The sequence below is a fragment of the Nasonia vitripennis genome (genome assembly GCF_009193385.2).
Source record: "Nasonia vitripennis strain AsymCx chromosome 3 unlocalized genomic scaffold, Nvit_psr_1.1 chr3_random0007, whole genome shotgun sequence".
Classification (NCBI taxonomy): Eukaryota; Metazoa; Arthropoda; class Insecta; order Hymenoptera; family Pteromalidae; genus Nasonia; species Nasonia vitripennis.
In genome coordinates, this window is record NW_022279626.1 from 253,209 (window position 1) to 270,368 (window position 17,160).

Genomic DNA, 17,160 nt, shown 5'->3' on the forward strand with positions numbered 1-17,160 from the left:
CGCTGAAAGGGTTGATATTTTATTGATTCTTGGTGAATCTAGACGTAATTATCGACAAGCTGCAGCCTTGTATCGAATTTGATATCCCGATAGAAGACATCCAAGTCATACAACCATTCGTGAGATTTACCGTAGAGCTCAACAAGGGCAACTAGCACGGGTTAGAGAACGTCGTAATTACAACGAAGATGATCTTCGTGTAATGGTCGTTTTAGCAATGGTTCATTTGAATCCCCACGTTAGTACCCGTGAAATTCAAAGGCAAAGTGGTATACCTATGGCTACTGCTTGGAGAATACTGAGAAGTCAACGTTATCATCCATATCATATTACTTTGACTCAGGATCTCACACCTGCTGATATGAGGTTAAGGCTACAGTTTTGCCAATGAGCACGACAAATGATTGCTAATGATCGTCACTTTTTTCAATACGTAATGTTTTCTGATGAAGCAAAATTCAAAAGCAATGGAGAGCTTAACCGACACAACTGTCATTATTGGTCGAATGTTAATCCGCATTGGTACAGGCAGATAGATAACCAAAATCGTTGGAGTCTTGATGTTTGGTGTGGAATTGTTAACGGATACCTTGTAGGCCCATACTTTTTACGATGAAAATGTAAATGGCCATAATTTTTTACAGTTCCTGAGAGAACGTCTTCCAGTACTTCTTGAAGAAGTAGATTTATACACAAGAGCAAGAATGTGGATTCAATTAGATGGAGCTCCTGCGCACTATGCTCGAATAGTTAGACAATATCTTAATCAAAATTACCGTGACAGGTGGATTGGACGCACTGGACGTGGAGATTTGGGTGTTCGATGACCACCAAGATCTCCAGATATGACATCACCCGATTTCTATTTGTGGGGGTATTTGAAAGATGTTGTTTATGAACATGAAACTACAACAAGGGAAGATATGATCCACAGAATTCAAACCGCTTGTGCAAACATGCCAAGAGCTGTATTACTCAGAACAGTAGAACATTTTCAGCAGCGAATTGAATTGTGTATCCAACAAAATGGTGGTGTCTTTGAGCACCTGCGTTGAATTTTGAGCAAAAGTGAGAGGCAAGGGGACTCACTCTAATTAAGCACCCCGAAAAGTGAGAGGCAAGGGGACTCACTCTAATCAAGCACCCCGAAAAGTGAGAGGCAAGGAGACTAACTCTAATCAAGCACCCCGAAAAGTGAGAAGCAAGGGGACTCACTCTAATCAAGCACCCCAAAGGGAACACAATCCTATTACGTCCACGTCGTTGTTCCTGGGTAACGCTAAAGTTAGGATATAAATATGGACTTCACATAACATTTGATATTGCATTTTTGCACTTTTGACCTTACAAAATGGCTTTAAAGTCAGCAAAGCATAATCACATTTTAAGTCAATTATTCTCTTAATGTTTATTACAATAACAAAATGATAATTCTACGAAAAAATTGAAAGGAAAACAATCTTAGGCTGATACTTCTTATTTGACCTTGAATTGACCTTCTCAAGGTCACTAACACAAACTTGAAATGTCATTTCCGACGTAATTTTTTCCGCTGCGCCGTATTCCGAGGTCAAAAATAGGGGTTCCCGTTAAAAAAATACAATGACCTTCAAATGACCTCGAAAATCGAGTTCAAGGTCATAGGTGTTTGTGTCATTCGATGGCCCCCTTTACCCCCTTCAACTTTTGTTAAGGTCATTTTTCGTTAAAATTAGTTTTTCCATGGTTTTTTGTCGTGGTCGGATTAAAATGAAACACCCTGTATTATCAGCGTTAAAAATTCAGGAAGACCAAAATTCCAAGAAGTCTAGAAAAATTCCCTAAAAAATCTGGAAAGTGAGATATTTCATCTTTACATTAAAATATTGCAATATTGGTGTACTAAAGAAAAAAAAATAAAACGGTAGAAATATTCTTAGATGTTAGTACTGATGGGATAGTTAAAAAAATTTCAATTGGAATTGAAGGAATTTGTATAAATTGAACTGGAAATGACGTTTTGGACAGAAATTCACACAAATTAATATTATGTCAAAGATTTTTATAATTACTACATTTTCTTAAAACTTGATGGTTTTTTTAGATTATATTCCAAAAAATAATCTATTATGAATATAAACTCATTAAAAATATTAAATTGAACTAATTTATACATGCATGCAAGGTACAGTAATAGATTATTCCTTAGAATAAATAACCTGTAAAAACCTGATTATTATTGATAAGATTGTAAACGTTCTAAGATAATCCAGTAGACTCTGTTTAAAATTTATACATAAAAAATAGTTATTTGTAGTTTTCTTTTATCGAATTTTATGTGAAAAATCTTAAACTAATATTTTTGTAGAATGATGGTAATCAAAGAAACGGAGCAGGGAGCACACACCTGCTTCTGGGTTTACGGTTATGCGTATAAAGAGGTTATTACAGAAGTTGTTTATACTAACCTCTTACAATATTTCTTTTACAATAGTAAAACAATATTTAATACTAAATTCATCTCAAGTGATATACCTTTAATTTCCATTCGAACACCTATATAAACATGTCAGCGATGAACCCAAATATTAAGATTATTATTTTATGTAATTTATACAGATACCTACTTTTATATCAAAATTGAAAAACATGAATAAAGATTTCTTTTACTCCTGGCCAGTTGATATTATTTTTTAAATCGTTAAAAATATTAAGCTATTCAATTTTAGAAGTATTATAATTTTTTGTAAAGGTTCAAAGTTGTTAATATACTTTCTTTAACCTTTAATCTTGATTACCGATTGACCTGTATCAATGCATAACAAAAATAATTTTTAGTAATTTAAATTAATGATTTAAATTTCATTTATATTGAAATGATTATCAAACATAAAATTTCTGCGATTTATTAACAAATCAACTTTTTGATCAAAAGATTGCCTTGTTTATTTATGAAGTATGCGATATTATCTTACCTGAATTGTATAGGTGTTCTTTGTATATACAATGGTTTATCTGTTTCGTAGTTTATTATTGTTCTCAAATGTTTTGATTTTTTAGTTTTAGTTTCATTGTTTGTTGTACTGCTATTGCTTCTCTACTGTTGTTTATTCTCTTTTCTTTTAATTTAATCCGTTCTTCGTGTATCTTTTAAATTTTTATATCATAAGTAGGTATTTTCTTAGCATCTTGTGTTCACTCTTTTGTTTTTTGAGCCCTGATAATTTCATTTATTTGACAATATGCTTTTGGATTTCTTGACAATGCGACCACGTCTGTATTAATATTATCCGGTCTGTAAATTATTTTTTAATCGTATTCTAATAATTTTAATCTCCATTTTTTAACTCTGTTATTTTTATCTGCTGATTTAAATAATAAAAATGGTTTATGGTCAGTAATTATTTTAAATTTGTTACCGTAGATGTAATTTCGAAATGTTTTCACTGCAAACATAATTGCAAGTGCTTCACGTTTATAAGTATGATAACTTTTCTTAGCTGTTTTCAATACTCTTAATTCAAATGCAATTGGTCTGTTATCTACAACAATAATTTGTAAAGAAGCGGGAAAAAATCGGAAATTTTTTTAGAAAATTAAGGTAGCGTGGATGTATTGCCTTAATAAGGTCCAGATTACTATCGAATTTCAACGAAGAAAATTACGCCCGCAATAATCCTTACAAATTTGCCAACAAGCAGAAAGACCCTAAAGGTTACGATGAGGAGGCAGATTTAAAGCTAACTTGGAAACAGAGCGGTCATAACTGATCCAACGAACACTCGAAGAAACGCAACAGGAAAGAGGATCGTCGACTTTGACCGAACATCTTCCGGAAATATTACCTATCGAAAATAAAGTCCTTGGCCAGATCCGCATTCAGCAATTGCTACAGGGTGCCCCTCAGCTCTTTCGAGGGGAAGCCCTCCAGTGGTGACAAAACTACGCCAGTGACTGCCATACTTAGGAAGATCTCAAAGACAGACTCCGAAACTTCTGCTTGTCTAGCGGAGAGCGGCAAAACCTAACCAGACAAGTCACCGAAAGAGAGCAAGGACCCAACAAAAATATACGGGCTTACTGCACCGCTCTTACGACGTTGATGAGGCGAAGAGGAGGTTAAACCCTGGCGGAGCAGCTGGACAACCTCTACTACAACATGAAAACGGAGTGACAACTTAGAGTACACAGGGAAGAAATTCATTATTTTCTTCAACTAATACAAAGGATCAAGAAATACGAAGACATCAGAGCTAGAATCCGAGAATAAGAACGGAAGACGGACATCAATAGTACTTCCACCAGCAAACGCAATGGGACGACTAACTACTACAACCAAGCCGAATGCTGTTGGCGTTGTAAATAACGTGAATACCCGCGTACTGAATGCAAGAACAAGCCACGAAAAGCGTCCTTACTAGGGACTGCCATGGATTTCCAGACCGTTTTAGAAACTCCCAGGGGGACGGCTCTACGGCAGCGGGAGACCGTCCCGAAACGGCAGGTACATCATAAATGTACAAATAGGGCAAGATACATGCTCTTGTCGATCTTGGAGCTATCAGTTCTTTCGTAACAACAGAGAGCGCTAGAAATGGACAGCAAAATGACTGGCTCTATGGAAAAAAAGAAACATTAGCTACTCTCGCTGATGGCTCAACAACCGAATTAACTGACTACATGAAATGGAAAGCTACGACTTTGGGTGCAACTTTTAGAAAAAGTTCATAATAATGAAAGGGTTTCGCCGCGATATGCTGCTGGGTATGATCGCCTTGCAAAAGTTAAACATTCGCCTCTTCCTGGCGGGAAAGGAATTACTGCCCACTTAATGAACAATCGTCGTTCTCGCAGTCAACAACATTGGCATTCGGGATATCACCAAAGAACAATAATTACAGGTAGATAAACTGATTCAACACGAAAAAAAAACCTGTTCAACGATATACATGGACCCACTCAGTTAATTCAGTGCACAATAAAGGTAACTGATCCCAACCCCATCAAACAACGTTAATCGGCTACGTAATCGCGACATAAAAAAATCATCGATGAGGCTGTCGAAGAAATGTTAAGAGAAGACGTCATCTAGCCATTAGACAGCGCCTAGAGTTCCAACATCGTACTAGCGAAGAAAAACCGCTGCTAATTTTATGGCACGTAGCTTCCTGCAACTAAATATATAGTTCCAATAGATAAAATATTGTTCAAATGTACAGTATATTAATAGCTTTTTATAAATATTTTCAATCTTAATTATTTTTTACTAAAGGAGCAATTTTCTTAGCTAAAGACTATCGAAATCAGAAAGATTCGATAGTCCCCAAAATCTTAAGGCGCAAGCTCTTACCGCTGAGCCAACCACGAATTACCTATACCTAAATAACACGACTAGCTGTTAAGCGGGCACTGTTCCCGTCCACCACCCGTCACAATATCAAATCATATAATTTTTATGAAAAAACTTTAACCTCAATATTTTAAATACCATAGGGTTCTCATAAACTCATAAAACCATGAATTTTCTCAAAACATTCTGAACTTTAGTTAGCGAGTTGGAAGGTTTAAAAAAAAGTTAGTAATTTTAGGTTATACAGGGTATACAGGGTGAAACGCAAAGAAATTAAATCTTAATATCTTCAAAACTTATTCGTTCCATAAGCTGCAGAAAGAACTTAGCCGTGGTAAGCAGAAGATCTATCTATTATTAAAATTTTTACTTATTTAATAAAGTTTTTGATTTTTAGCTCAAAAACTAGTTGTCAAAATGGCTTAAAATTTTTAAAGCAAATAGATATTACTGTTTTTTATTGTCAAACATTTTTTCAAAACGTTTGACGATTTAGTTTTAGAGATATTAAATTCTTTTAAAAAATCACCTGTTTTATGATAACAATTGAACGGAACTGTCAATCATGAAAGTCTTGCGGGAAAAAGTAGGCAATTAATTGCTCTTTTGGATACACTATTGTTGAATATCCTTTATTATATTAAAATGTGTCTAGTAGTGTCCGGCTTTAAGTTCACACCATACGAAAGTTGACCGGAAGTACACCGGAAGTAGACCGGAAATGAACCGGAAAAAATTGTATCTAATACTAAAAATCACATCAATATAACTCATTTTCAAAAATGTACATTTGAATAAATGTTTAACGCAGTATAAATGAACACACTTCATCGTTAATGTGATTTTATTGCTATTGCAATATATATTTTAACCGAGCGACGTTAGGAGTCAGGTAAATCGCGCTAGTATTGTATAAATCATATCGTTAAAAAAGAGCGAATAAATTTTTTTAAAGTCCACAAATGGCTATAAAATCGTCAGAATTGTAAAGCAAAAAATTTCCCGAATTGAGAATAAGAAAAAAAAAATATATATATATATATATATATATATATATATATATATATATATATATTGTATTACGATCGGTCACACACACACACACACACACACAGCCATACGCACGGACATTTTCTAAAAACGTATGACTCGAACTCCAAACACCGCCAAATACATTTTCATGAAGTTTTAGCGAAACTAAAAATTTTACTATTACAATGCTTCCTCAAGGAGGAAGCAAAAGATGGAAAACGACGGTTCTGCAAAATTTTTCAAGGCGTTAATAAAATTAGCGTCAAGTTCACGCCATACTGAACAAGCTTTGAGGGGCCAAATACCTCAGCACTATCGATCTAAAAAGTGGATACTGGCAGATACCACTTACCGAAGAGAGTAACAAATATACTGCTTTCACTGTTTAAAGTCTTACCTTTTGATCTGTATTCAGCTCCAGCGGCATTTATGAGATTAATCAATGCAGTTATTACACTAGATCTCGAACCGAATATTTTTTGCTACCTCGACGATATAGTGATAGTAACTGACAATTTTGAACAACATCTCCAGTTAATCAGTAAAACCCTCCACCGTTTTCGGGAAGCCAAGTTAAAATCAAATTGGGAAAAAAGCCATTTTTGCAGAAAACAATCAAAATACCTAGACCATGTTAACACACAAATCTGGAAAAAGTAAGAGCGATCACGGAAACTACAGGCTCCCGCTAGCCTGAAAGAACTACGAAGATTCTCGGGACTTATCTCGTGGTACAGGAGATTCATACCGCACGTAGCTAAGAAAACCGATCCTCTCAACTAACCCCTAAAGAAAAAAGTAAGGTGGGACTGGCGAGCCGCTCAACAAGAAGCTTTCGACAAAAAGCTTAAACAGGATTTAGTTCAAGCAGTAGTCCCAGCATGCCTTGATTTTTCAAAAACATTTTTCTGCAAGCAGATGCCAGAAATAAATAAATAGTCTTGGGGCTGTTCGGACCCAAGAGGAAGAAGGGGACGAACGTGTCCGAGCTTATGCCAGCCGCTCTTTAAACCAGGCCGAGCAAAATTATTCCGCCACCAAAAAGGAGTGTCTTACCATAAAATGGGGAATTTTGAAGTTCCGCAAGTATCAGGAAGGCTACCATTTTGTCGTCCTCACCTATCATCAGTCCCTCAAGTGGCTAAAGAAAATCGACAAGACCCGAAAAATGATCCTGAATCTGCTACTAAGCACTGCTCACGCTAGCGTAAAGAGCGTGAATAACTGGAGTGCTACCAACGTAGACTTGGTATAGAAGCGTGCTCACATAATCGCGCAGGGTACGAAATTTCTAGGGACAATAAGGTGTAGTATAGGCTACTCCCGTGTAATCTTTGGGGGACAGCTATAGTGTAGAATAGGCCCTACGTGTATTTGGAACTGAGGACCTCAGCGCAACACAGGACCGTTATTCTATACGAGTCTATATTTGTTGCTGCCTTCAGATCAGGTTGACACCTGATCACCTTGAGGGATGAGAGATATACAGAAATGACAAACTTCAAAGAAACCGACTATGCTAATTAACGGGCCCCACTAAAGTATCTTTTACCAATAGTACCAGTGGGGATTCGGTGTCCAATGGCCACTTTCGCTTGCTCTGCTTACGCCTATATGAAAAGAACACACATTACCTTTCACTCTACGATCTATATGCATATTTTTTATTCTAAACTAAAAAATAGTGATAAAATCATGAAAATAGTTAATATAAAATCAAGCAATATCATTTTCTGCAATAAAATTTTAACAATATTTCAAAATCACCATTAAAGCTTTTATCAGCTCTTCAGTTTCAGGTGGATCACCGCCAGGTGTACGAGGACTCAATGTTACATGCAGCTCCTTCGTACCATCCACTTCGATTTCAGTTTCTGATTTTTTTCTTTCTTTCTTGTCCTTCTAAAAAATTAAATTAAATTATTATCTTAAACGTAAATAATAATACATGAAAAAATCAAGTGACGCGGTAGCGTTACGAAGGCGAGTTTAAAAAGCCTGCGGCAACCGCGACACTATTTACTTCTGTATTGGGTTTTCGAATTTTCAATTCAATAAATACAAATATTTACATTATTGTATCTGATTTTTTTAGCGTATAATTGTATATTTGTATGCTTAACTGTGATTTCCTGTGAAATATGCGTCACAAAGCGGTGAACTCTATTAAGTTCTAAGTTTTCTATATTAAATGAAAAACAGCAAGGACACAAAATAAGAGTTCTAAAAAATTGAGAATTGGGAGCATTGTTAAAATGATTACTAAAACAAGTATAGGTCAATAGAGCACAATGTTATAGGTCTAAGTCGGCCATACATTCACAGTGTAAACACGAACATACAACTTCCATGGTATTCAGAAAAACTAAACAAATATTGCCGTAACATTGCATTGCAAGACTAGGTAGGTTCGGCAATATTGCCAGTGCTTAGAACAACATTGCTGCAACTATTAGGCAATGTTGCCACACATCAAAATTTCCGCTTTTACATTGCAAGGTTAGTTATCTAATTATTGGAATTTTTTGGAAACATTGCCTGAAGATTGCATTCCTAGTTTTCGCAATATTGCACAAAACCTCATTAATATTGCTGCAACTATTCGGAAAACATTGCTACTAGATTGTACAATATTTTAATAATATTGCGATGTACCTTAAATCATTTTTGCATCATTATGAATATTTTTATACTGATGCGAAAATAATTTAAGATTATCGCAATATTAATTAAATATTGTACAATCGAGTAGTAATGCTCCCTGAATTGTTGCAGCAATATTAATGAGGTTCCGTGCAATATTGCGAAATCTAGCAATGGAATCTTTGGGCAATGTTCCCATAATATTGGGATCTGTGTGGGAGACAACCAACCTTGCAATGAAAAAGCGGACATTTTGGCGAATGGCAACATTACATAATGGTTGCAGCAATGTTGTTCTGAGCACTGGAATATTGCTGAATCTAGCCAGTCTTGCAATGCACTGTTGAAGCAATGTTGCCAAAATATTGGGTGCTATAAGGGTAGCGATATAACTTATAAATTACGAAACAGATATTTAGGATATTCAAATTTAAATTGGTGAAAATATTGAATTGATAAATACTAGCAGCAGATGCCTCGCTGACGCTCGCTCGGTTGTATATCAATGACGATCGCTCGCCCGCGCGTGTGTGTGTCTATATATATATGTTCGATTACCGAGTAGCACTTTTTTAAATTTCGACCCTAGGAAGAGCTGCACGCCCCTTAACCTCAAACAAATTCTGTATTACGATTAAAATGCTTATAACTTTTCACAGGAGAGGTCATTTTAAACCAGCCTGGGCTTAAAGTAGTTCGGTCCTTTCAGCTGTCGTAGAGTGGGGATAGCGTCCCCCGGCACCGCGCACCGGCCCTCCTCTTTCAGCGCACCTCCTCGCGCAGCCTACAAGCTTGACGTTATGTTTATGTTACTCTTATTTTCTCATAAACGAATTTGGTAACACTATTTGAAATTTCGCGTACAGGTAATTAAGATTTTTTTTTAGATCCTCCTCGAAGGATTGCTTGGACCCGGCGAAAAAGAGTGAATGTTTCTGGCTGTGTTTGATTCCCTGTAAAATGGGCTTTGAAATGTATGTGGATCCCCGTAAAAAGGGCTCTCCCTTGCTTCGGACTCTCAACAGGCCTGGGGGCGGAACTCACTCAACTCTCCTCGTATCAGAGGGAGAAGAGCAAAAACTGCCTGACGGACCGACTAGAGGCTAGGAGCAATCCCCCAACCAGGCGAAGGCGGTAGGGCCGGTTGGGAACACAACCCAAGAACACACATGTTACACCCTAACACTCACACACTGTCGACCCCAAAGATGCCCCCGGGCACGTATGTCCACCAGGGTCACTCGAGGGGAACTGACTGCGTCGATCTGAGGGTACCGTAGAAAAACTAGGTTGTGTGGCGCTCCTAGGCCGTCGGATAGTATAGAGGCTAACCATAATCAGCAAGACCTGGCTGCCCTATCACCCGATGAAAAATCCCGCTTGACCTAACAGTGCCGGTTGGTGACTAGATAGGGCCATATTGGGATGGGCGGGGGCCCCTGCTGAGGTCACAGGTGTCGGGGTTGGCTTCTCCGCGGTGGGTGGCTTCTGGGGGGCGCACTGGTCCAAGATGCGGAGACGGGGCTTGGTTCACACACACTAACACAGCCGTATAATATACAAAATGGAATGGAAAAGAATGAAACAAAGGAAACAGTTGCAAAAGTACCAGCAACAAAGGAGCTTCCCAGCTCAAACCAAGTCCTTACGAACAATATTCTGAACGACCGGGCGGCTGTCGCTAAGACGGCAAATACCGGTGCAAGTTCTTAGGAGTGTCCGGTGCCTCCTCGGAAACTGAAAACAATAAGGTAAAGAAAAGAAACAGGCACGCTAATAGAAAGCTAGCCTAGGGAGCGGGGCTGAGGACTCCTGGGGGATCTCAGATTTGGACCCTTGCGAGCGCGACCAGAGGACAACACTCCGACTCCACTCCGAGGGAGCTCAAAAAGAGGTCCGATGGGGACGCTCCAAAGACCTACAGCCGAGCGGTGGCTACTGACTTAAAGGTGGCTATCGTTCCGGTCAAGTACCCGGAAGAGCGCCTTGACGAGAACCAGGGAAAGAAGGTTCTGGAGGCCTTGGAGAAATAGATTGACGACGCCCCAGACGGAGGTTATTTTCCTAGTTTCTTGGATAATTGGTACCAAAGGGGCGCACAACTTTTCCACTGCAAGGACCAAAAGGACAAGGAGTGGTTACTTAGTAATGCCACTAAATCGTCGTGTGGGGGGGGGGGGCAACTCAAGACTATTGGAATGGGAGACCTCCGGAAGCTGGTCAGAGCGATGATCCACGCCCCTGGAGTGCATACTCCGGAGGTCGTGGTAAAGCGCTTGAAAAGGCAGAATACCACACTCACACCGAACTCATGGGTGGTCGCCGAAATCAAAACGGTGATGGTGGGCACCGAGGGGAAAAAGAAGAAGGAGACGGCCATTCGAGTGCTGCTGAAAATGACTGAGGTCGAGGCACTGACTTCAGCCCTTTCTGTAGAGGCGGCAGGGCACACATCGTCCCGTTCAAGGAAAAGACAGAGGAAGAGCCGGGACAGACGGAAGTCGAGGTTATGGAGGTCGATCCCGGCCTCAATAAGGTAAACATAGAGGTTGATGCGGGTAGCGGTGCTCTCGAATAAGACGGCTGATCGAGGGCAACGCAACAGCGTGAACAATATAAATAGGGTCGGATCTGTACCGGACACCATCATAGAGTTTACGCAGATTAATCTGCACCATTGCAAGAGCGCCTCAGCTGTTCTGGCTAGACGTATGGCGGGGGTGCGTACAGGTATTTGCCTAATCCAAGAACCTTGGATTCACAACGGCAAAATCACAGGCTTAAACGGAATGGATACACTGATCAGCGGCAGTCTCGTCTCGACTAGAACGTGCCTTATTGTTAAGGGGCTTCAGGTGAAGACGTGCCAAAGTACTGCTCAAGGGATCTATGTACAGCTACGGTAGGCTACAAGGGTACCGACAGTGAGCGGAAAGTCATTATGATTGCCGCAGCATACTTTCCTTACGAGGAAGCGTGCCCACCAGAGGAAACGGTCGCATTAATTAAAGAATGCGAAGCCGAGCACTATAATATACTTATAATGGGTTGTGATGCAAACGCACATCACACATGTTATGGCAGCACAGACTGCAATTCTAGAGGAGAAAGACTATTGGAGTTCTTAGCAGCAACGAATATGGACATTACCCTGGCCTCCAGGAACATGTGGTCCAAGGTTATGGACTGGAGAGTGTCGGAAGAAGTCTTCATGTCGGATCACCAACACATCGTGTTCAGACTCGGCGGACAAAGTACGCTCATAAGGAACCCTAGGAAAACAAGCTGGGTAGATTACACAGAAGAACTCAAGGCCAAGATCAGATGCTTCCCTGTCACATACGGGACGGCGGAGGACATCGATCACTGCAGTAGGATCCTAGGGGACAATAATAAGTTATTACGAGAACAATTGTGAACTTAGGCTAAAGAGGCCATCAAAGGGCGCTCCCTGGTGGAATAAGTCACTGGAGAAACGCAGAAAGTAAGTAAAGCGGCTATACAACCGGTCCAAGCACACGAAGATTGACAAGGACAAACGGACGTATAGAGCGGAGCAAAAGGAATATAAAAAGAAGATCGAAAAGGCGGAGGTGAAGGGTTGGAAGCGATACTGCAAAAGCCGAAGCACGTTATCAGGCACGGCCAGGCTGTGCAGTGTCCTGCAAAACCCAAAGAGGCCTCTGACAGACTCAATCAGACTAGCAACAGGGGACTGGACAAAGAATGGACAGGAGGAGGCCCTAGAGGGCCTAATGGAAACCCACTTTCCAGACTTCAGGGAAGGAGCGTGGTCAGAGGCTGTTCAGCTGATGGCCCGCGAAGAGGACTGGAGACTTGCGAGACGGGTAACAGATAAGGCAAGGATAAAGTGGACTATAGGGACGTTCGAGCCCCACAAGGCGGCAGGTCCGGACGGCATTTTCCCGGCTCTGCTGCAGCAGGGCATGGACGTATTAGTCCCAGCCTTGGAGAAATTGCACCGAGCTTGTCTGGCACTGGGTTATGTGCCGGAAGAATGGGGGCAGGCGAGGGTAACTTTCCTGCCGAAACCAGGTAAGCAACACGTGGTCGCAAAGGACTTCAGGCCAATCAGCATGACCTCGTTTTTACTCAAAACCCTGGAAAGGCTGGTTAACAAATATATTAAGGAGTCATCACTAGTAGGAGCTCCGCTGTACAGCAAGCAGCATGCCTACCAGACAGGAAAGTCAGTGGATACAGCGTTGGTGGAGGCAGTTAGCTTCATTCAAAAGGGCATGAAAAACAGGAGTTTGGTATTGGTGGCTTTCCTAGACATCGAGGGGGCTTTCAATTACACGACCAGCAAGGCCACTTCAGCAAGTATGGAGGAGCACGCAATACCAGCAACTGTCGCCAGGTGGATCAGCATTATGGTAAAGACCAGGACGATAGTGGGTGCCTGGGGAGCGTACTCTTGCAAAGGAGTGGTGAAGAAGGGATGCCCACAAGGAGGGGTGCTGTCACCGACACTATGGTGCCTGGTGGTGGACAGCTTGCTCTGTTGCTCTGCATCCTGAACGAGGCTGGTATAAACGCACAGGCATATGCAGACGACATCGTCATCCTGATTAGGCGGGACGACGAGGACGTGCTAGCAAGTCTAATGCAGTTCGCACTGGGCCTGGTGGAGAAATGGTGTAATAAAGTAAAACTGGGGGTTAAACCTAACAAAGTCAGAGTCATGCTGTGTACAAACAGGTATAAAACCAAGCCGATGGAAGGGCTCTAACTCCATAGAGTTCGCCTGAAACTGGTAAAGGAGGTCAAATACCTGGGAGTCACGCTCGACGCCAGACTCAACTGGGGGAAACATATCAAAAATAAATGCGAGAAAGCGATAGGAACTTTCTGAGCCTGCAGGAGGGCTTTTGGCAATACCTAGGGTCTAGAACAGGATACTGTGAGATAGCTATATGACGCAATCATAAAACCAAGACTCACATATGGGGTACTGGTATGGGGCCACAAATGTGAGTTGAAAAACTGTTGGAACTCCCTCCACTAAACTAGGGTCGAAATTTAAAAAAGTGCCACTCGGTAATCGAAAGTAGATTAAAAACGCTAACTTTTAAGATTTTTTAAAAACTTTTAGGTCAGAAGTATTTTTGGGTACAGCTCTGTCTCAGTTGACGCGGAATGCCGTATATACATTTTAAATATGTATATTTCATAAATACATTTTGTAGTATTGGAATTTATAATTACAGAGAATCTGACACTGTTAAAATTGTTGGAATATAGGCGCTAACACCCGACATATGTCCCATATCGACTGATTACAGCGCCCTTGTCGTCGAGTCGACTCAGTCACGTGATCTGCCGCTTAGCTCGGCAGCGCGCGCGGGCTGCCGCCTTACTGTTCGCCAGCTCACCGAGCAAGCAACATTTCCCGTACCACGCCACGTTTTGTTCCTTTATTCTATCCGAGTTTACTCATTTCGTGTGTTACCCTGTTCCCTTATTATATCACGTGTAAGAAATATCCTTTATTCCGACAAAAATTGTAAAATTATATTTTGAAACTTATTAAGGGGACAAATATATCTTCTAATAATTCTCAAAAATGTTTTGTTTTGCATTATTTTAATATAGATGTTCGCTTGAAATTTTATACCATCAGAGCTGACTAGTATACAGTAAATTATTATTTTTGTACAATTAAAAGAGAGTTGAGATCCGGGCTTGTTCCCGTGATTTTTAAGTTTATAGATTAAAGATTATCTGACTTGTTTTTTGTGAGTTGAAGTATTCGAGTATAAATCATTCTATATTATAAAATTTAGATTTTTTAAGTTTGGAATTAAGAGAAAATTTAATTTATTTTAGAATATTTTGAGTTTTTTTAAACATATCCATTTTTTATAATACTTTTAGGAAAAAAAACACTAAACATGTTTCAATATTCGATTTATATTTATTTAGAACATAATATAGTATTTTGTATTTTGTATTCTGTATTTTCATCAATATACGCTAATGAATGTAGTGAAATAAGTTTTAAAAATGTCAAGTGTTAAAAATCAGCACACTGACAAAAATCATTACTTACTACAAGAAGAATCAATCTCACTATAACTTCAAGGTGAAAATCTGCTTTGTGTTTCATAATTCTCTCACATCTAATCTGAATGTGCTAAAACTAAACAAAATCATCTTGTACAAAAAAATGAGTAAACTCATACATATAAAAAAATCAAGTAAATTCCTCCTAAGTATATAGAATAATCATTTAAACACAAAGCGGATTTTCATCTTATATAAAAAATAAGATTGTTGTACATTTATAAATTATTCTTTTAATGCTTACTTGCCGTCCCGTTGTCTTATAGTCTATCAATGAAACACTGGAATTATTACTTTTAAGGTGTGAATCTGTTAGATAATATTAATTAAAATTACAATATTTTTTTATTATAATCTAAGGAGCTTTACTATATACCATGTTTGTTGCAAAGAAAAAATCTCAAAGCTAAATTTAATAATTTGAAAAAATAGTAAGTAGTTTTGGAATCATAATATCATTTATAGCAGAGTGTGGCTAAAATCCGCGTTTAAGTCACGCCTGATTTCACTATATTCATTAGCGTATATTGATAAAAATATAGAGAAACTTTTGTAAGCTATAAACATTAGACAATTTCTTTAAGGATTGCATAACTTTTTAAAGGAGAAATCATAATTATAATACTAAGATACAGAATGGTGAGGATAGGTATAAAATACTTATTTACTCGAATTATTGTAGTATCAGAAGCAGAATTATCGTTCGGAAGACTGCGCATGTTGTGTTAATATATATTCTTTCCTGTTGTTTATCAATGAACTTTTATTATATTTTCCTCTAATTATTCTGCTCTGACCTGTAGAAGTGGTATGTATGCGTAATATGTATGCGATAAGATTGGTAAATCATAGTCATAGATAATTTAGTATCTGAAACAGAAACGTTTGGAAGTCTGCGCTAGTCATCATTTATATTGTTTCTTATTTGAAGTGTGTTTAATAATTTTAATAACTACAACTTTGTGCATATATTGACTTTATGGGTTTCAATGGAGGGATGCTGTTCGCTTCGGCGATCGGTGAGACGGATCTGAAATCGTTAAATACACCTTAAATAGTCAAAAAATGAAAAATTCAATTTTGCGTTTATATTTTTCCCAAATTGTTTAGAAAATGAATTAAGCTATTAAATATATTCAGGTATAATGTAAGAAACATAAAACAATGTTTATATGTGCCATATTATCAGGTATAACATTTCTTCAAAGGCCAAAATTCAGAATTACCATTTTTCAGCTACCGCAAACTTACTTAAGATTTGGGCTTCGAAGGGCACTTTATACTAATAAATATGCTTCAAACACATATAGTTTCCAGATGCGTGCGGGGTTTAACAAAAAAAAAAGTTTATTATTCCCTCCTCTCTCTCTCTCTCTCCCTACTATATAAACGCTCTACCTTCTACTGCTAACACCTATATAAATATAGGGGGAGCCCAGGTCAACTTTGAATCATCGGTGCGCAACCTGGGGCTGGTGCTTGACTCCAAACCTACGTGGAAAGAGCACGTTACACAAATTTGTAAACGTGCTCACTCTTTAATTTACCGTCTCTATTTTTTTTTTGGAAAAGCACTAGCCTTAGACTGCGCCAACATTTAGTGCAAGCACTCCTGTTTCCCCTCATTGACTATTGCTCACTTGCTTACTGCGACCTGACTCAGGAACTTGACTTAAAACTGCAGAGGCTTGTCAATACGGGGATCCGTTATATCTACGGTGTGAGGAGGGACGAGCACATCTCCCCTTACAGGCGTGAGCTGCAATGGCTTAGCACCGCTGGACGTAGGAAATACTTCATGGCCTGTTTTCTAAGAAAAATTTTCAACACCTCAATACCTACTTATCTATTAGCCTATTTTGATTTCCACGTCGCGCTCAGGCCTGTAAGGGGTGAGGTGACTCCACTGGACATCCCGTCCTTCAAGACGGAGACGCTGAAGAATTCATTTTTCATCAGCGCCTCCTACCTTTGGAATAGCCTTCCATCTCATCTCCGCACACTATCCATATCACACTTTAAACAAGCAGCTAAAATTACTTCTTCAATCTGGAAAACACATAAACATC

The 17,160-nt window shown here is 39.1% G+C and overlaps 1 protein-coding gene across 3 annotated transcripts in view; it reads right to left on the bottom strand.

The window, feature by feature from the left end:
* The window catches only part of LOC100114420 (regulation of nuclear pre-mRNA domain-containing protein 1B), an 87,046-nt gene that overhangs the window by 53,226 nt on the left and 16,660 nt on the right, over positions 1–17,160 (bottom strand). For 2 of the 3 annotated variants that reach the window (XM_001599399.6, XM_031925990.2), the window contains exon 3: positions 8,129–8,263. The exons of the other annotated variant lie outside the window; for it this stretch is intronic. In XM_001599399.6, the coding sequence (XP_001599449.2) occupies positions 8,129–8,263 (135 nt within the window). The remainder of the gene's footprint in view (positions 1–8,128; positions 8,264–17,160) is intronic. 3 annotated transcript variants of the gene reach the window in all.